General features: G+C 43.9%; 3 protein-coding genes across 4 annotated transcripts in view; all 3 read left to right on the top strand.

The window, feature by feature from the left end:
• Positions 1-9,973, top strand: part of megf8 (multiple EGF-like-domains 8) — a 30,097-nt gene extending 20,124 nt beyond the window's left edge. Inside the window, exons 36-44 of one of the 2 annotated variants that reach the window (XM_086077738.1) lie at positions 628-842; positions 1,174-1,369; positions 1,438-1,606; positions 2,532-2,724; positions 2,797-2,967; positions 4,766-4,896; positions 5,024-5,156; positions 6,560-6,777; positions 6,820-9,973. In XM_086077738.1, the coding sequence (XP_085933864.1) occupies positions 628-842; positions 1,174-1,369; positions 1,438-1,606; positions 2,532-2,724; positions 2,797-2,967; positions 4,766-4,896; positions 5,024-5,156; positions 6,560-6,777; positions 6,820-8,059 (2,666 nt within the window). In that variant the 3' untranslated portion in view covers positions 8,060-9,973. Of the gene's footprint in view, positions 1-627; positions 843-1,173; positions 1,370-1,437; positions 1,607-2,531; positions 2,725-2,796; positions 2,968-4,765; positions 4,897-5,023; positions 5,157-6,559 lie in introns of both variants that reach the window. The other variant, XM_086077737.1, reaches the window with a different exon arrangement.
• A 638-nt stretch (positions 9,974-10,611) lies between these two features.
• Positions 10,612-15,886, top strand: LOC147172966 (uncharacterized). Its single transcript, XM_086077739.1, has 2 exons — positions 10,612-11,328; positions 12,589-15,886. Exons 1-2 carry the CDS (start codon positions 10,968-10,970, stop codon positions 13,968-13,970), a joined length of 1,743 nt encoding a protein of 580 aa, XP_085933865.1. The 5' UTR covers positions 10,612-10,967; the 3' UTR covers positions 13,971-15,886.
• Positions 15,887-16,543: 657 nt separating this feature from the next.
• Positions 16,544-20,547, top strand: part of erfl1 (Ets2 repressor factor like 1) — a 112,139-nt gene continuing 108,135 nt past the window's right edge. The window contains exons 1-2 of the mRNA XM_086078777.1: positions 16,544-16,705; positions 17,205-17,292. The gene's annotated coding sequence lies outside the window, so the exon portion shown is untranslated. The remainder of the gene's footprint in view (positions 16,706-17,204; positions 17,293-20,547) is intronic.

The raw sequence follows: 20,547 nt of genomic DNA on the forward strand, positions 1-20,547 counted from the left end.
TGATAATGAACTCTTTCACTCCCAGTTATTTTCACTGAAGCAACCCCCTTCACTCCCGGCTGTTTTACTGGATTTTGACTGATTTTGCAAGGCCCACAGAATATTGTGTTCTATTGCTATAAAAATATACCGAAATAATTATTAGTCTCTTATTTCATCAGGAAAAAAAAATTATTTCTATCTGTTTCTGTTTTGCAGCAATTAGCATTAGAATAAGTTTCATCATTATTTACAAATCTCTTTAGAACTGTGTGTAAATGAGCTTTTTTCAACATGGCCCTGGTTGATGTTTTTTGCTCTGCTGACCTGCTGTCCGTTTTTGTAATAACTACAATTTCTTCAACCGTTCTCTGCAGTTGAGAGGCTGCATCAAAGCCTTCTGTATTCTCTAGCATAAAAAACATAGTAGCATGGTAATATTCAAAATAGAATGTATTTATACATTTTTGGGAGCAAATGAGTTAAACTCGCTACTAGTCTTTTTCTTTTTTTTTGCTGCAGAGATGTGAAAAGTCCCTAATTTGTCAGCACTGATTGTGCTTTTGTAAACTAACTCGATTCGTCCATCTGAATTGTCTATTCTTGTGAAAACAGCATTCAGCACTCTTGATTGTCTCGTTTGACCAGGCGAGACGCGGCGTATTCTGAGCGTGAACCCCACCTATGACTGGACCTGCTTCAGCTACGCCCTGCTCAACGTCTCGCCGATGCAGGTGGAATCCTCACCGCCACTGCCGTGCCCTCCGCCCTGCCACACCCTCCTCAACTGCACCCTATGTCTGGGCTCCAGAGGCTCTGATGGCGGCTGGCAACAGTGTGTGTGGAGCATGGCCCTGCAGCAGGTAAGACGGACAAAATAAGTGCTGCGTGTGCGCTTTTGTCTTAAAAAGTGATTAAAAACACAAAAGCGCCTTTTGCAATGTTTGTAAAATCGCCGTTTTGCACCTTTCCGACATTGGATGGGGTGACTAAATTCTTGTTTTCCCTCAGAGTTAATTACAGACAGAAACCCCTTTTACACTAGTTTAAACTGTGACATTACCTCAACACATTTTACAACTTGTCAGGATACGTAAACTTATGAGCACAACTGTATATACAGTTTTCTCTAGCTTCTGTTGAAAAAAGCAAAAGTGGATAAATCTGAAGTTGCTTCTGGTCTGCTTCCTGCAGTGCATGAGTCCGTCGTTCGTGCCGCTGCGATGTGAGGCCGGCCAGTGCGGTCGTCTTCTCTCGGGCGGGGACTCCTGCTCTCCCCAGTGCTCCCAGCTCACCCAGTGCTCCCAGTGTATCGGCAGGCCTCAGTGCGGCTGGTGCGCCACGCGCGGGGGAAATGGAGCGGGATACTGCCTTCAAGGGGGGCTTAATGGTGAGAAGAGTTGATTTTTAGATCCAAAATCTTTTCGGCCAAATGGTAACCATCTTTTGTCCTCGCAGGGGTGAGTGAGGGCGTGTGTCCGCTGAGGAACAGCAGCTGGTCCTTCCTGCACTGTCCGGAGGAGGACGAATGCGCTAACGGCCATCACCACTGCAACAGTACCCAGGACTGCCATGACCTTTCTCAAGGATACCACTGCACTTGTAAACAAGGCTACATACTCAGCAGGTCAGCTCACTGGTCAAGCGTGGCGATACAGTGCAATCTCTTGAAGTTAACACTCCTGAAGTTGCACTGAAGCGACCCCCTTCGCTCCCAGCTGTTTTACTGGATTTTTACTGATTTTGCGAGTCCCACAGAATATTGTGTTCGATTGCTATAAAAACATGGAACCTACCAAAAGAAAGATTAGAGTCTCTTCTTTCACCAGGAAAAAAATTATATTTCTGTCTGTTTCCGTTTTGCAGCAATTAGAATTAGAATATAGCTAAGTTTCATCATTATTCACAAATCTATTTAGAATTGTGAGTAAAATAGATTTTTTTCAACATGACCCTGGTTGATCTCTTTTGCTCTGCTGCCACCTGCTGGCCGTTTGTGTAATAACTACTATTTCTTCTACCGCTCTATGCAGTTGAGAGGCTGCAACAAAGCCTTCTGTATGCTCTAGCACAGGTTCACCAATAAAAAAAAAAAGCATAAAAAACTTATAAATATGTCTTTGGGACACTGTTAATATTTGAAATTAGAAAGTATTTATAAATTTTTCGGAGCAAATTAGTTAAGGATTACTCCAAAAGGTTTTGGGGAAAAAAGGCCTCTGTGAACTTGCATGACGTGATATGAGGACAGACCTCAGCAATTCATGGAACACGTGAACTCAGCAAGTATCAAAATGATTCATTCTGAGCCTGCGTTTGGCATTTTCTTGATCTTTTTCTTGCAAAATTCCCCAGTTTTGAATTAATTACACACTTAATAACTGAAATAAGCTGATTTAAGGGGCAATGCATGACTTGTTGCAATTTTGTTTTGGCTTCTGATAAGCGGCAGGTTCATTTAATTGCTAGGTGAAGTTGTCAATAGTTGGTTGGTGGGTACTGCATATCCAATTTTATTTATCCCCCCCCCCCCCTTTTTCTCTTGTGTCTAGTGTAAGTGGTCAGTGTGAGCCAGTGTGCGCGCAGGGCTGTGTGAACGGGACGTGCGTGTCCCCCGGCGTGTGCCGCTGTCACTTTGGCTTCGTGGGCGACAACTGCTCCTCCCAGTGCAGCTGCAACAAACACAGCAATTGCGCCAGCGTCGCCAAGCCCGACATTTGCCTCGAATGCCACAACAACACCATCGTAAGTGAACAAGATTTACGCAACACGCACTCGCCAGGTGTTTTTAGGCTTTCGCCTTCCCCTTGATTGCAGGGCAAGCATTGCGAGAAGTGCAAGCCGCTGTTTGTGGGCTCAGCCAAAGGCGGCGGAACCTGCCGGCCGTGCCGGGAGTTCTGCCGGGGGAACAGCGCTTTGTGTCTGTCCCGCGATGAGCACAAGAAGGCTCAAGAGAACCCGCGCCGCTTTCCCCTGGAGCTCAACAACGTGAGTAGCGAGCGTGCCAAAAGCTGTCTTGGTGCTAAGGAACCATTGATGATGTTTGTTTAGGGGTTTGCCAGTTTACTCACATTTTGCGGCAGGGCTCGGTCTATTCCCCCGATTTAATAGTGGACGATTACTGTATCATGGGCGGAGATCCAAAGATGATTCAATTTGGATTCAAGGATTCGATTTTTGATATAGAAGGAGAATGGCAACATGGATGGTTTGCCACTCAAAGATAAGAGACACAATAACTACAATATCTAGCTTTATCCTCCACTAAAAAATTCACAAAAAACATCTAATCTCACAATTTAGCTCACCAATAGCTGGTCAAACATTAAAATAAGTAATTAAGCCATTTTTTACATTTATTTATTTACTATAAATTTACCTTACTATTTACTATAAATAATAGCGGCACGGTGGATGACTGGTTAGCACGTCCGCCTCCCAGTGCAAAGGTTGTGAGATCAAGTCCGGGCTTTGACCTTCCTGGGTGGAGTTTGCATGTTCTCCCCGTGCTTGCGTGGCTTTTCTCCGGGTACTCCGGTTTCCTCCCACATTCCAAAAACATGCATGGCAGGTGAATTGGACACTCCAAATTGTCCATAGGTGCGATTGTGAGTATGGTTGTTCGTCTCTGTGTGCCCTGCGATTGGCTGGCAACCAGTTCAAGGTGTACCCCGCCTACTGCCCGAAGCCAGCTGGGATAGGCTCCAGCAACCCCCGCGACCCTTGTGAGGACAAGCGGTACAGAAAATGGATGGATGGATGGATTTACTATAAACACAAATAAAGATCTATCCGCCTGCCTAAACAAACATGTTTTTATCCGTTGTTTAAAAATATACACTGAAGAGCTTAGCGAAAAATGAGGGGGCAATGGACTGCAAGCACTGTCACCTTTAGTTAAAAAATGTATATGAAAAACTTCATCTTGGTTATGAATTTGATTGAGAGAAAAATTATAGTCATAGACAACCCAGACATTGTTTTTTGACCATTAAAAGAACATGTGATTAGTACTGATAACAAATGACATATTCTGAGTGGAAAGTGGTTAATGTGGGAATATGTAGAAAATGTAGGACTTGCCTAACCCGAGTGATGACTTGACTCAATTTACGTTTTGCACCATTTGTGACTTACTCTTACTTACTGGATACAGAGACCATACTAATCCATTATTTATAGAAATAAAACCTTAAAAATGTAATGAATTGATGGAATTTAACCGCCTTAAAATAATTTATAAAGCCTATAATGAAATTTTACCAGCCAATATAGATAATTAAAAATTTAAAGGGAAAGTGAGTACAAATTAAGAGGAACAGACATTTTTTCATAAGCAAAAACAACTATGTATTTTTAACTCAGTGTCAGTTTGTGGAACAATCTGGTTTGTAAAACAAAATCTTATCATTGTATCTGTATTTTTTATTTTTATTTTATTTATTTTTTTTAGAGCTCAGTATTGTTCATTCGGAAATGTCATCATCATTGCTCTTTTTTTTTTTTTTTTTTTTTTTTTAATAAAAGCACAATTACTGGACAAATGTATATAGCACAAGGACATGCTGTAGAATTGTTACATTGAAAGCGTCTCGCTCGCTGTCATTCATTTTGTGTTGATCAGGGGGGCAGATATAACAAGTTTTTACTTCTTTCTGTCCCCTTTCATTCCTTTTATTTCAGAGTGAAATACATTTGAATTGAAATATTAAATATTCCCACCTGTGGTCACTTGCTCCTCATTCTTATTTCCGGTCGTCTCTCACGCTTTTGCCCTGTTGAACAGATCCACAACTGGGTGCCCGAGGGTCCCACCGAGGAGAACGCGGTGTGCGTGAACTGCCAGAACAACAGCGTTGGCGACAAGTGCGAGAGCTGCCTCAGCGGCTACTTCCTGCTGCAGGGGAAGTGTGAGAAGTGAGTGGCCGCCGTCGGTATTGTCATTAAGAGGGCTTCAAAAAGTCCAGCGAGTCACACAGCAAGACAGTACACAGAATGACAATAAAAGACATATAAAAGCAAATCAATATCCTCCCAATTCCAGGTGTCAGTGTAACAGTCACGCAGACACGTGCAATGAGCACGACGGCACGGGTTGTCCGTGCCAGAACAACACCGAGACCTCCTCCTGTCTCAGTAGCCCTCAGAGCGACCGCAAAGACTGCTACAGGCAACAGGTATGTACGACCATTTTTAAAACTAAATTGGACACAAAACTCAACTCGAGTGAAGTAATGTCGACTGTCGCCATCAATAAAACCTTTAACTGCACGGGTTGAGGTATTGATCACCATTTGTACATTCCCAACTGTGTAATGAACAATTAAATATTGTATAATAAAACGGGAACGAGAAGGTTTTTGTGGAGTGATACTATGATCACATTTTGCCAGATTATCATTATTATTATTATTATTATGTACGTGTCCCCTACGTTTACGAATGTTAGCCTGACCATTTTCTGCACAAATTGGAAATGTGTTAACACACTCCACAATACAGAATAAGAAAATATTTTCAGCCTTTTCTGACTTCGATTGGAAAGCAGGAAATTGCCCCCCCCCCCAAAAATTTGACCGATTATCGGTACGTGTACCTATTTTTCAATCTGGATTTTTTTCTGAGCAGATTGCAGAGGAAAAATCACTCGTGACGCACATACTACTGATAATAATGCAGGATAATCTTTTAGAGACATCCGACAATGAACTCTTTACTGACTTTGATTGGAAAGGGAAAACTATCGGTAGGTCAGGTGCGCACCCCACTTAAACGATTGTCTACTACGACTTCTTCTTCTTTAAGCAGATCGGGAAGGAAAAATGACTTAACACATCCCGCACCCAAGGTTAATCGCTCAAGATAATCTATAAGCGACATCTGACAATCTGGCCTTTGTGACTTTGATTAGGAGGCTGCAATTTGTTTTTTTTCTGCCCTATTTGGCATGTGTATGCCCCACGTTTACTTATTGGTCCCGGACGTTTTTTAATCAGATTGTGTCGGAAAAAAAGCTTTTTAACACAACTCACACTATAAGATAATATTTGAGAGACATCCAATCATTGGGTCTTTCTTTGATTAAAAAAAATGAGAGAAACACTTGATATGCATGTACTTCACTGTTACGATTGTCTGCCTGCATGTTTTCCGAGAATTTAGTGGAGGAAAAAAAAATCACTCTTACTACACCCCACACCACAGGATAATCTTTTAGAGACATCCTTAACTCGCTCACTCCCAACCATTTTCACTGAAGCAACCCCCTTCGCTTGCAGCTGTTTTACTGGATTTTGAACCTACCAAAAGAAAGATTAGAGTCTCTTCTTTCATCAGGAAAAATAGTATATTTCTATCTGTTTCCGTTTTGCAGCAATTAGCATTAGAATAAAGTTTCATCATTATTCACAAATATGTTTTAAACACTGGGGAAAAGACAACATGGACAACAACATGGTCTCTCATGATCTCGTATACTCTGCTGCCACCTGCTGGCCGTTTTTGTAATAACTACCATTGCCACAAAGACCTCAAAAAGTGTGCCATATCCTCTGAAGTAACTTTGTAAAACTTCCTCCAGTGCGCCAAGTGCAAAGATTCCTTCAACGGCACGCCAGTGAACGGACGCCAGTGCTACCGTCAGTTCAACGTGGACACCGAGTGCTGCTTCGATCCCACGTCGCAGACCAACTGCTTCCACGACCCGGCCATCCGCAACCTGCCGCGGGGCCGCACGGTCTTCTTCGCCGCACAGCCCAAGTTCACAAACGTTGACATCCGGGTGACCATCGACGTGACCTTCGGCGAGGTGGAGGTGTACGTGTCCAACTCGCACGACACCTTCATCGTGGACGTGGACCGCCGCTCGGGCGTCCACGCCATCAAGATCGAGGAGGAGTCGCGAGGGACTACGACGGCGGGGGCGGACAAGGACCCGCCGCCGTCCCCGATCAAGGTTTTCGCCAACGCCTCGTCCGGTCTCGGGGGAGGCGTCATCTCCCACAATCCGCTGCAGCTGCAGGCCAAGCCACCGGGCTCAGAGAGGGAGATTCGTGAGGAGCGCGCCGAGGGCCTCATTTCTTATATCACCGTTTGGAAACCGCAAACGGTTTTGATCGTCCGAGTCGTTCGGGACCGGGTGGTCATCACCTTCCCGCACGAGGTGCACTCGCTCAAGTCCAGCCGCTTCTACATCGCCCTGCGCGGGGTGGGAACGGTGGCCAACCAGGGCGAATCCCAAGGCCTGCTCTTCCTGCGCCAGGACCAAGCCCACATCGACCTCTTTGTCTTCTTCTCCGTCTTCTTCTCCTGCTTCTTCCTCTTCCTGTCCGTCTGCGTGCTGCTGTGGAAGGTCAAGCAGTTCCTGGACTTCCGGCGGGAGCAGCGGCGGCACATCCAGGAGATGACCAAGATGGCATCGCGGCCCTTCGCCAAGCTCACCATCTACCTGGAGCCGGACGAGCCGCAGCTTATTTATCTCCCGTCGACCGGCGGCGGGGGTGGCGGCGGCGGCGGCGGCGTGTCGGTCGCCCACGCCCGCGCTGCTAAGCTCGGAGGGGTGATGGTGGGCCAGAAGGGCCGCGCCGGGGCCGTGTCCTACAAACACGACCTGGGCTCTGGACCCGCGGGGCACCACCAGCACCACCTGGCCCCGGGTGGGGGCAACAACGGCCAGCATCTGCCTCTGCACTACCTGAACGCCCACCACTACGTCAGCACCACCGCCGGCACCCAAGCCTCGTTGCAGCACCACCCTTCCACGTACAGCGGTTACCAGCACTTCTGTCGCTCCGACCCCTTCCTCTCGCAGCTTATGGGCTTCTCCTACTCGTCTTTCAAGGTGGGGCCCATCACCCTGGAGCCCACGGACGACGGCATGGCCGGGGTGGCCACCGTCCTCTTCCAGCTCCCCGGCGGCGTCTTGGCTCCCAATCGGGCCTGCTTGGGCTCGGCGCTGGTGACGTTGCGGCAGAACCTGCAGGAATACTGCGGCCACGGCAGCGGAGGCGGGCACCCGGGGTCGGGCAGCGGCCGCAAGGGGCTGATCGGGCATCAGCACCTCACCACTATGGCCATGTAGGGATATATGTGGGGCGAATACCGAGCGCGGGGGGAAGAATTGCTGTCGTGGCCAACAGCGCAGTCAATAAGCAGTTAGCACTTTTTCCTCTCAATCAGGAGATCCGGGTTTGAATCTCTTGTTTGTTGTTCTCCCTAATTTTGTGTGGGTTTTCTCAGTGTTGCTTCGGCTTCCTCCAACATTCCAAAAACATGGAAGCTGTGCCATTGCATCAATACTGTGACCACAGTTTCCTCCATGTCATGTCTCCGTCAAATTTGGAAGGAATGGGTAGTTGCTGATGACGCAACTTTGAGGGGCCACCACATGAGGCAATGCGGTCAAAGCGTCCCAATAGAAAGCGTTATCGTCACCTGTGGTGAGCAAATTGAACACATGTACATACACTGTATATTGCTTTGGTATCAAGTGTCCTCGATGACGTACGGCCATACTGTATTCCAGCGTTTCACGGTGACCAAGCCGGCTGTCCATTTAAAATGCACTCTACTGTACCTACAAAATACATTGCGTCTCTGTTGTTTACTGGGGAGGCGCCAAGTCGGACTTCTAACATGGGATTGGTACTTCTGAAAAAGTGGCAATCAATCAAGTGGGTGGGGGGTCATTTAGTGATTGTTACAGCTGGAAAACCTTTTTTTCCCCCCTTATAACTTGGTCAATATGCTTTGATATTTGTTTTTCTACTTCGCCCACCTTCTGTTCTGTTACTTTTTTTTTTCTCCAGCACATCTGCCTTGACTGCTTGCCTTGTCTGTGGCTTACTCGAACACGGGTGGGGAACCTATTTCAGTTTACACAAGTCCTCAGAGGGCCATACTGAGTTTATCAAGAAAACAAATGACAAGTATTATGAGCATTTGAGGGCTTTTTTTTTTTTGTAAACTGTATTTGTCTTCCCATGATTTCAATTTCCTAATCAGAGGGCTTCAACATGTGCAAAAACACATTTGAACTATTATTACTACTTATTTTAGGGATCCCGAACACAACAACTCCAAAACTCACTTGAATGCCAAGTTAGAAAAAAAATCTATCAGTCAATCAGCCCCAATCAGAAGCAGGTAACCTGTTAAACAGATGGGAGACCCTAAGACGTAGGTTCCCCGCCCCCTGCTCTAAATACATAAATACATCGATGGAAGTGTGTTGAGTTCATGTAATGACAGTAATATATGTACTTTTTTTTTATGTTTTGTAAAATGAAAAGTAATGTTCTGTTTTTGGCGCTGTTGATAATTTAATGACGTGCATATGTCCGTGAAAATGGAAGAAAGACATTTGAGCCTTTATTTGCTGATATTTTGTTGTATGTGAAATGTCTTGTCTGGCTGTTTTTGCTGGACTGCTTTTATTTAGGTTTCGACCCGCCTCGCACAAATGATTGTATTCGCAATCGTAGCTGCCGTTTAAAAAAGACACTGTGCAACAAACGGAATAGTTAAGAGTTTTGCAAGTACAATTAAACTTCTCTTCAAAGCTTCTCCTGGCGAGACATATTGGCAGCATTATAAACAGAGGGGAGACTGAATGAATTACCCACTCCACTGGTTGATTTTTTTTGTGTGCTCGTTTTGACACTGCACAGAGCCAACAACCCGTTGTTTTGACTAAAAGTCACCCAGCCTCATTCATTGATGACACAGTTTGGTATGGTGCTATACATAAACATGAGGTCTTGCTACATTCAAGTTCCATTGAATACTGTCGCTATTTATAACCCCCCCATGAAAAGGCATTAATGTGATTTTTTTTTTTTCCCCGATGGTGTATTTTTTTGTTAACATGCTGAAATTCATATTTGTACATAGGTTTTGTGTTTGTTTTTAAAAGAAGGGAACAGTGTTGTACAAAAGATTGCATTAAGATTATCTGTCCTCTGTCATGAAATAATAAAAAATCTGTGTAATATTATTGGGATGATTTCACCCTTGATGATGCATATTCGCAATGGGGAAGTATTTGCGCCGCTACAAAAAAAGAGAAAAATAACTCTGGGGCCTGGTACCAGGCCACGGGCCGGTGGTTGGGGACCACTGCCAAGAATGATACTTTACAATTTTAGAAAATTTATTATATCTAACAAACCCCCCCCCAAAACAAAACAGATTTTAATTGTCTCTAGTTGAATATGTACTATTTTTATTGTTTCTAGAATTTAATTTGAAATTGGTTAGAAGAAAAAATATATATATTTCAATATAATTTTAGAGCATATTTAATATCATTGCAATGCATGTTATATTTATCAAATTGATGTATACATAAAGTACTGTTGATTATGTACAGTACTGTTATATTTCTCTACAGTAGATTTAACGGTACAAGTTAATTTTCCCTTGTCATCTCATTCAACACTCATAAAAAAATAAGTTTTTTTTTAAATAAAGTTTTATTACAATGTATAGATAAATGTGTAAAAAAATATGTATTTTCTTCAATAGCTCTAATTTATTCGAACGTTGTCCAAAATGAGACGACACGCTAAAGAAAAGGGGCGTGTCTTCCTTGGGGAGCTTTAAACATGGACGTCCTTGGTGTACGCTGATTGGCCGCCTAACCCGGAAGTGCTCCTCATCACTTTCTGTCATCAAATTCACGAATGGAGCAGGTCAGTAAACAAGAGGTGGGCGGGGGTACGTCTTCGTCTTAAAATTATTAAAAGACCGCCTTTAGCAACAGCTATCAGATAGCAGCGCACGTTTAGCGGACAAATCCAGGATATGTGACGCCGCGGCGGAAGGCTCTGTTTCGCGACCGCGGCTCGGTTACTGCGGTTAGCCGCGATGCTAACGCCATTACGCTAGCCGCGGTCCACACAATCACAGCGTCGTGACTGTGGCCCTCGTAGCTTGACTAGAGTCGTCGTCTTATCTCAAGTGCATTCCACGCAGAACATAAAAAAAAGATGAAGGTAGATTCTGATAACAAAGCGACGGCGGACGACGTCGTTGTCACGTTCAAGATTGAGGACGAGACGTGGTCACGTGACGGGACTGAGGACGACCCGCGGGAAGACTGCGAGGATGGACACGACCTCGACATCCGAATCAAGGATGAGCCGCACTACCTGGAGATCGACGAGGCCCACCGTCCTTACAAAGACGAGCCCGACTCGGACCTTCAGGACGAATTGTGCGAGTACGAGGCGGTTGTCAAGGAGGAGGACGTCATCAAAGAGGAGGACGACGAAGAAGAAGAAGAACCTGAGGCCGAGGAGTCACAAGATGGAGACCAGATGGAGGATGAGGGAGATGAGGATGGCACAGGTAAGAAGTCCAATGAACGAAATGGAACCAAGAGGATTACTTTTTCATGTCAACATGCAAGCATTCAGAATTTGTATTTTTTTTTTTGCATGGTCCTCATCACCCATTGATTTAACATTGATAATATTGTATTTGGAGTGGGTCGCTGCAGCACTAATTTGCATAATAAATGTTAGGGAGTATCCCTTTTCTGGCAGTTGATTTAGGATTGTTAACCTGATGTGCAAAAACAATTGGGTAGCTGGCACAGGAAAAGGCCTTTCTTGCACAACAGCATTCTATGACTTGGCTGGATTACTGTCATACAAATTTTGGAGTCAGCCAATCAAGACTCCAATGTCTCTCGTGGCTTCTAAATGCCTCCGCTCCTCTTAATTGGAGCGTGTCAGCAGGAGCAATTAGCTCCTGTTAAGGCCCTCACTTTTGCACTTTAGTGTTCATTTTAAGATTCCATTTTTGTTTTTGAAATCTCTAAACGCACGAGCTGCTGATTGCTTTATAACGTAGACTGCATTTGGAAATGAATGGAAGGGGAACCTGCTCAGCTCTTAAGACGTCACAGTGACAGTCACAGATTTCTGAACACAACCTGCATTGAAAGCCAAAAACGTGTGCTTCTAAATTCCGGTCGGTTGTTGTGCCTTTTGTGGCTGTAAATTCTTGTTAGGGGATAAGCTGTATGTTAAACTAGTGATATGTCACACATTAGTTGCTGTGACTACTAGTACTACTACTTATTTTCTTTTTCTGTTTCTTCTTCCATTTCTTCTGTCTCTGTTTTTTCTTCTTTTTCTTCCTGTTATTCTTTTGTCATTTTTTCTCCATTTCAAATTTTTTTTCTTCCATTTCTTCTGTGTCTGTTTCTCCTTCTCCCCTTTCTCCTTCTTCCTCCTTTTCTTTTTCCTTTTCCCCCTTCTCTTCTCTTTTTCAGTTTCTTCTTTTTCTCTTTCTTCATGAAGGTGAATGTAATATGCTTGTGAATCGAGTCAATATGTGGTTATGTACAAAAGCACAATATTGTGTTTTTTTTGTTTTGTTTAGTATGAGCTTTTTTTTTTTTTTTACAATAACGCTAACGTTATCGCCATCCTCCCCACAATATTGGGATAATTAATGTAGCGTGATAATATCGTATTGCGACATTTGGATATGGTTACATCCCTACTCATTTTAATATATACAAGTCACACCCGAGTATAAGTCACGCGATCAGCCAAACTATGAAAAAAGTGTCAATAATTGTTTCCTCTTTCGTGTCAGAGTTGCCATCGGAGTTCTTCCCGTGCCCTCACTGCGACGTCTCGTTCACGAACCTGGACTTCCTGGAGAAGCACGTCAAGTGGGTGCACCAGAAGGAGTACCTCGCCGAGCTGAAGAAATGCCTCTCGGACCGCGACCAAAACCTCTTCCCGGAGCACGCCTGCGCCACCTGCGGCAGCACCTTCAGCTCCAAAGTCTACCTGCGGGTCCACATCAAAGAGGCCCACCCCTCGGCCCCGCCCCGCCGGCTGCACCCGTGCCCGACGTGCGCGCGCAGCTTCCAGTACTTGAAGAACCTGAAGAACCACTGTCAGCGCTGGCACAGCATGTCGGTGGTCATCCGAGGGGGCCACCTGTGCTGCGCGGACTGCGGCAAGAACTTCAAGAGCACCTGGGGACAGGGGCCGCACCTGTGCCACATGCCGCGCGCCGAGTCGGAGGAGAAGCCCATCTGCCTGGACGTGGGCGTGCAGTGCAGCCAGTGCGGCAAGAATCTGCGCACGCCCCAGAGCCTGGAGGACCACATGCGCACCCACACCGGCGACCGGCCCTTCGTGTGCAAGGAATGCGGCCGGCGCTTCGTGGAGCGCAGCAGCTGGCGCCAGCACGCGCTGATCCACACGGGCGAGAAGCCGCACAAGTGCAAAGTGTGCGGCAAGGCCTTCCAGAGGGGACACCAGCTCAAGTGCCACCTCACCACGCACTCGGCCAAGAAGGAGTTCTCCTGCGCCCAGTGCGGGAAGGAGTTCGGACTCAAGGCCAGCTTGAACCTCCACCTGCGGACGCACTCCAGCGAGAAGCCCTTCAGCTGCCCCGTGTGCGCCAAGAGCTTCAACACTCGCAAGAACCTGCGCGTGCACAGCAAGCTGCACAACGGCGAGAAGACGCACCAGTGCAGCGACTGCGGCCTGAAAATCAGCGACGTGGGCGCGCTGAAGATCCACCTGCGCACGCACACCGGCGAGCGGCCGTACCACTGCACCGTGTGCGGCAACAAGTTCATCCGGCTGGCGCACCTGCGCAACCACCAGCGCACGCACACCGGCGAGCGGCCCTACAAGTGCGACCAGTGCGACAAGAGCTTCACGCAGTCGGGCGACCTGGTCAAGCACAAGCGCACGCACTCCGGGGAGAAGCCCTTCGAGTGCCCCGAGTGCCAGCGCCGGTACACGTCGTCCGGCGACCTGGGCAAGCACCGGCGCAGTCACACCAACCTGCGGCCGTACATTTGCCAGGAGTGCAGCAAGAGCTTCCGCCTGTCGGGCCATTTGAAGACGCACATGCTGACGCACACCGGCGAGAAGCCCTTTTCCTGTCCCAACTGTCTGCGCAGGTTCGCACGCTCGCACCACCTCTCCGGACACGTCGCCAAGTGCCGCTAACTCGCCAAGCGGGCACTTTGCGACCGTTTTCAGTGGGACTTTTTCAACACAAAAATACAGTGGAACCTCCAAAGTGGGCTTCAGTAAGAGGGACGCGGCTCAAATTGTGAAAAAAAATGGAGTTGGAGCTTGGCGATATCGACTTGGGGAAAAATCTGTCTTCCAGAAAAATTAATTGTGCTTTTCATCAATTTTTCTACCAGTCTATAAAAAGCAAAGCAAATGACATTAAGTAAAACCGAAAAGAAAGTGGCCCCTTAACGGTGCCAGCCATTTTCAGACCCTTCTTTACCCTAACACTTAAATAAAATAAAATAAAAATACAAATAAGTACCTGACACTGGATGTCTATCCATATAACATTTAAATATGTCTTTGGCATTTAACAACCCTATTTTAAATGTTCTACAATCAATAAGTTAACAAGAATCTTAAAAAAAAAAAAAACATAGACAAGAAGTAAAAATAGGAAAAAAATGGCACAGTTAAAGTTGCTCAATGTAGGAAGTTGAATTTCGAATCACTGCTGCCACATGTGGTGAATAAATGAAACTGCACACTCCCTTTTCACATACACACTGCTCGCATGACGTCATCCGCAAACAGTGTGTCCAGTCTGAAAACTATTGGCCAGAGGCTTGCAGAAGTACCCGTTTTGAACACCTCTAGTGTTTATCTGTTAATTAGAAGATGTTTTATTCATGAATTGTAAAAAAAAAGAAAAAAAGCTTTTGTGAAGATATTTTGGGGCAAATTTCTACATTGAGCAGTAGAACTATTAAGCAGTTGAGCACTCAACAACACGCAGTTAAGTATTAAACAGTATAAGAAAGATGAATGTTCATTGGGGCACCTCCACTTCTCTCAGCTCATCAGGACGCCACTATTAGTCATTCTTTGCAGAGGATAAAGAATAAGACAACTGAATACTGTTGTATTGTTTGCCTACTCATTTTGTCCAGTCCGTTACTTAAAGTGTTAGAGCTGCAAACCCGCCGATGTATACTGCCCCATTTAAAAAATATATATATAATAATAATAATTTTAAGGGCTATACAGTGTTACCTTGATTTTGAGTTGCGTTTCTCAAATTGCATGGATTCATGAATTAACATATTTTTGGGGGGGCAACCTACCCTTTGTGTATGCACGCCCTCCACAGACCCAATCATTAGTAAATTATTTAAACTATATTTAAAAAAAATGCAATTTTCTGTAACATGTCATTTCTGTATAATAAAACTAATGTACAGCAAAGTCAAATACTCACCTGAGCATATCGTGCTTGGAGAAATGGAGTATTATCAACTGTTATACAAGTGTAAAAGAAGTGAAGACGTATAGGCAGCTGACTTGAAGATGTATTTTCTGTTTTTTTTATTAATTGATGCTTTACATTATGGAGGCTTTTCACCATATTGTTCTGAGCAGCCAGGACAGAGACGTGATTTGACGTGGGTCCATTTCCGCTTGTATGATTAGCATCATTTTTTCCTCTTCACTTCTGTCGTGGCCGCGCCCACACAAAAAAAGACAAAGAAAGCCAAAGAAGAAGTGAAACACCCTTAAGGAGATCAATCCGTAGAATTGACCTCGGACTGTGCACATTTTTGGTGGGATATTTACAATTACAATAGATTAGATTCAATTATTCATCCAGAAGGCAATTTCTCAAAATAGACTTTAGAGGTTCCACTGTATTTATAAACATAGCTTGGAAATTGCGCACAATCTCATGCTCTTATGTTTTTTTGTTTGTTTGTTTTTTCAAGTTTGGTAGGTCCTATAATTTTTTATTTTTTATTAAAACACTAATAAATAATACAAAGTGGCGTATATGATTGAGCCGTCTTTACTAATCCGTGTTGTACTACATGTAAAAACGTAATAAATTATATGACCAGTGCATGAACGTGTGTGTGTGTGTGTTGTAATTATTTCAAATTCAATATGATGGCCTGTGCGCGCGTGTGTGTGTAGACCGGAAGTGCTGCATAAAGGTTTGTTTACCCGGGATGAAACGTCAACAAAGTGCTTTGTACACACGGATTTATGAAGATACGTGAAAATTAAACAAACCAATGAAATGTACATGTAGTGCTTCTTCCAGTCTGATTGGCACAAGTTAACTATATGTCATACACGGTGGAATTGTCGCTGCAGAGGCAGAGAATAATGTTAAAACGCAGCGGCCTTAGAGAATGGCAACGTAAAATGGCCGCCAGTGGCAGGCACAAACGTGCTCGCTCATTAATAATTGTGTTCCAGATGGGCCGGTACACTTACGACCTTATTGGAAGAAGCTCCGCCTGGGAATGAAAGTGCGGCATCGTGCGGTGAAACAAGCACACCCAAATTGAAATTTGTGCACACGGGTAAAGCTCACTGGTTGCGTTGATATTGTGGAAAAAGGCGTTCAATTATTTTTATGCGCGTCCCGGTGGTGGGCGGGTACACTTCCCACCTCATTGTTTTGAGCGGTAGAAGCTGCGTCAGTGGCAGAAGCGCTGCACCGTTTTAGAAACAAGCGAACCTAAATTTAAATTTTTAGCCACTCCATGCTAACACGCTTATGTGACGGTTGGGCAAATGAGTTATATTTTGTCAAATTTTATAAAACCCATAAACGACATGTTGTAAAAGTTTTTGTTTTTTTTTAAATATCGGGCCTTTGACCCGGGGAGGCTGCAAATACATTAGATCACGTTTTTGCTGGGACTGAACTACAGTGAAATGTAAGTATAAAATTGAAACTATGCACTCATTTAAAGGTATATTTAGGTAGAGAGAGCTAGCTCGGGTCAAAAGTTTCCAAAATGACAACAAATTACTATTTTTTTGCAATGAAACAATGTCTTCTACCGTGTCTTGGTTATGTGTGTTCACTGTGAATGGCTCCTTTTAGCGTATGTAAAACTGTGAAAGTGATTATGCCTATGTTTTCAGATTTTTAGCAGGAATTAAAGTCACTCGTATTTTATTGCGAAATAGGTCGAAAAAGTCAGTAAAACCAGTTTGCCGCCAAGTTGTTATTGAAATAAGTGCACGTCAGAAAGGTGCTTTAAACTACGGAAGCCACTGGATAAAAATCGCCCAGTAGTTGTAGTTGAATAATGTGCATGGATTATGTGCGTATAATCTGCGGCGCCCGGTTAGAGGACATGACACATTTCATTTCAACTGTATTTGAGTTATGTCTACGTGACGTCGTCCTTATTCCCATTCACTCTGCAGGTTAGCTATCTCATGGAATCAAGTGAAACCTTGAGAATCCTGATGCGCTGGAAAGAGGATCAAAATTTGGGGAGATGAGCATCGTGAGGTAAGATCACACAAGAATTTCCCCCCATTTGATTGGACTATTTAAATGTCACTTTTATTACCTTTTATTTGAAAACACAAACGTTCGCTTTACTAGAGAGATGAGAAGAAAATGCCTGTAGTGTGCAGTTTTGGCCAGCAGAGTGCTGTGTCTGCCTCCTTTTGGGTGTTTTCTACTGATGGGGTGGAAAAAAGGCAAACGCAATCAAGCTTTGGTCAGATGGCTTCCAAACACATTGGTTGGATGATAACAATAAAAAAGTAGGACTCACTCAAAATCCGAATTTACAGTCAACATAACATGTTAAATTTGCACGAGTAGAGCTCAGTGTTATTTTTTTTGCATTTTATTACAACTCACTAGAGGGTAGATTAAAGCCCAATTTGCTCCCCCAACTTAATTAAAACCCTTCTGCTGACCTCCATTTAAATTGATTACTCTTGTATTGTGAATTATTATGCGTGGTGCCGAATTTTGTTATTGGAAATAAATAGGGAATTTGTGGGTCCAAAATGTAGAATTATTAGGAATGTGGAAAGATTTTGTAGTGAAATATATGAGATTGAATGGCAGGTGAATTCAATTCGATGAATGTTTTGGATTTGTCATAGGAATGATACAAACCCTATGTCTTCTTAACCCTAACCCGTTTGCCTACCTAAAGAAATTTTCTTGGTGAAAAATATGCAATATTTAGTGGGGGGGAAATTTTTTATTTTTGCTTTGTCAAAATTTGAGGAGTGCTGAAAATAGATTCCAATGTGAATAGAATGAGCTGAAGAGTTAGAATTTCGAATGCGAGTGAATTTTTGAATGTCTCATTTGAAATGAATGGAGATTTTGGGGGTGAGAAATGTTGAATTGTGGGAAAATGGTGAAAATTAGGAATGAGAAAAATAATAGCCTGCAAAGCGTACATTTTTTAATCATGTTGAAGTTGGAATAGTTTGAATTGTTTGAGAAATGTAGAAGGAGTTGAAGGACAAAATATGGTGGGATAGAAAAATTGAAATAATAACAATTAAGCATCATATGTATTCTGGACACAATACAAACACAGAAATTCCCATCATAAATACATTTCAAATCAACGCATGATCCAGTAATTGTTGAGTTTTCATCAGAAAAAAACCCGTTTTCTTTGGATTTCATATGAAAAATGAAATACCCAGTTGTCTGCTTCTTTTATTGGATGGTTGATATGGAAACATCCGAAGATTGATTGGCACTTGAGCGCTTTGAATTACCTCGGGAAGACCTGCTTGATTTTTCCCTGCGTTTTCTCGTTATCTGCCCATTTGACAGCAGTTGAAACGTGCCCTCCGCTTCATTTACATCACAGCAAAACGCTGCGCCGTCCAACCTGTCACCGTCAATTCCGCGGCAATTGCTCCATTATTTTTACGTCCGCAATTACGAGGACCGAGCGGCGAGCGCCACTGACTCCCGCGCAGATAACAAAGATATATTTAGGAGTAAATAATATTGACTGTACCTTTGTTTAAAGCGGGAATCAATACTTTGTAAAGCGTGTCCATTTTTCATTTAGCCGCGTCATGGCGGCGGCGTGTGGGAGGGGCCTGGAGATGAATGGGTTGGATCCTCTAATTCGCCCGCTCGCAGTTATCATAATTGTTGAACAAGCGCCGCTTTTAAAGATCGGGCTGGAGGAGAGGCAGGCCACACAAAGAAAGCTAATAGATTTGGAAAATTGAGATGGATCACGTCGCGCGCCACCCTCGGTTTTTTTTTTTCCTCCCCCGTCATTTTTTTTCTCCTTCGCCGCTGCAACAGGACAAATATGTTCCTGGGATGAAGAGGTGTTTGTCTTTGCGAATGCACCCCGGTGAATAAAGGTGTCTCTGTTGTTTGTCTTCTGTTTTGACGCCTGCAAAACTTGCACTGAAGAAAGCGAGCGTCAGTTCCCCTCTGGAGGCAGCAGGGGGAAACGAATCGCTGTGGAAGAAAAAGACGCTTGGGGGAGCTTGGGAAAACTTTGTGGAGTCATCCGTGAAACAGCGAATGTCGCCTGCGGTCACACTGAGAGAAACGTTTCTTTGCGCTACAATGATAGTCGTGCGTGTTACATTTTCGGAGCAACTATTAGAGTATTCATAAAAACTTGACAAATTTTCATCTGCAGATTTCAAGAAAAAAATGTTTACTGTATTGAAGAGGCCGAAAGACACTTCCAGTATTTTCCGCATATTCGCGGTTAGCTACTCGCTGATTCAGCTTTTCAAAGATTTCCATTATTTGCCAAAAATCTGCCTTGAAGTTATTTTAGTGCTCAGGCAAAATGCTAATTTAAAAGTATTGCTTTGGCGCCATCTTGTGGTATCTGTAACTCTGAAACTGACGCAGTAATCCACGCCTGACCGGCAACGTAAATGCGTACCCTCGTTAAATCCAGAATGAGTTTGGTGATAACCGTTGACGATTTCGATATATTTCGGTTGCTAACAAAAAGTACAAAAAAGTTCCCAGTGTCAGCAGAATCTCTCATAAAGTGAAGCAAAAATTTAAATACATACATAAATAAAAAGTTCCATGAAGTTAACCCAGTTTTAAATTGATCTCTTAAGATGTTCTCTCACTGGTTGACGGATTCTTGCGAATGTAGCGAGGTTTCGTCAGGGTTCGCGAAATGTTTCGAAAGATGTTTGCAGACAGGGAAAATTGTCTGAACGTTAAAATTTCTTTGCGACAAGTAAGAATTGTCTGTGAACATTTATGCCACCTTTTGCGACAAACACTGATGAAAACCCGATATTCGCTACGTTCGCAAACATTCGCCGCTCAGTGAGCTTTATCGGCCCTCAGATTTGTAAAAAAAGGCAGATGCCATCCAATTGCAAAATACCGGCACCGATAATCGGCATATCTTTAAAATGCGATGACATGTAAGCACGAGAGAGTTTGATGTTGTAAATCCCAAGCTACTGCTTTTTTCTTAAGCAAAATCAGATGAAAAGAGCAAAGAAAGCAGCGGGACGAATATGTGCAATATGAATTGACATATATAAGGGAACGTATGGTATTCCACAGGGTTCAATTCTGGGGCCTCTGCTGTTTTCATTTGAACCGCTGCCCTCGACCTACGCTATGTCTTTGGGAGAAAAAAAAAAATCCCATTTTTTATTTTTCAATGAAGAAGGGTTTGGTGAATGCGCATCGGAAATGCGGGGTTCAACAAAGTTGAGAATTGATTGTAATGAGGTGACAGACAACGTCAGGATTACGTCGTCGGGAAAA

This window comes from Leptonotus elevatus, chromosome 6, assembly GCF_054856555.1.
Source record: "Leptonotus elevatus isolate MCC_2025b chromosome 6, RoL_Lele_1.0, whole genome shotgun sequence".
Taxonomy (NCBI): domain Eukaryota; kingdom Metazoa; phylum Chordata; class Actinopteri; order Syngnathiformes; family Syngnathidae; genus Leptonotus; species Leptonotus elevatus.

Excerpts from the sequence above, each read along its gene's own strand:
- LOC147172966 (XM_086077739.1), top strand. The coding sequence starts at position 10,968 with ATGAAGGTAGATTCTGATAACAAAGCGACGGCGGACGACGTCGTTGTC. Across the intron at positions 11,329-12,588 it reads GGGAGATGAGGATGGCACAG|AGTTGCCATCGGAGTTCTTC; the intron begins GTAAGAAGTCCA and ends CTTTCGTGTCAG.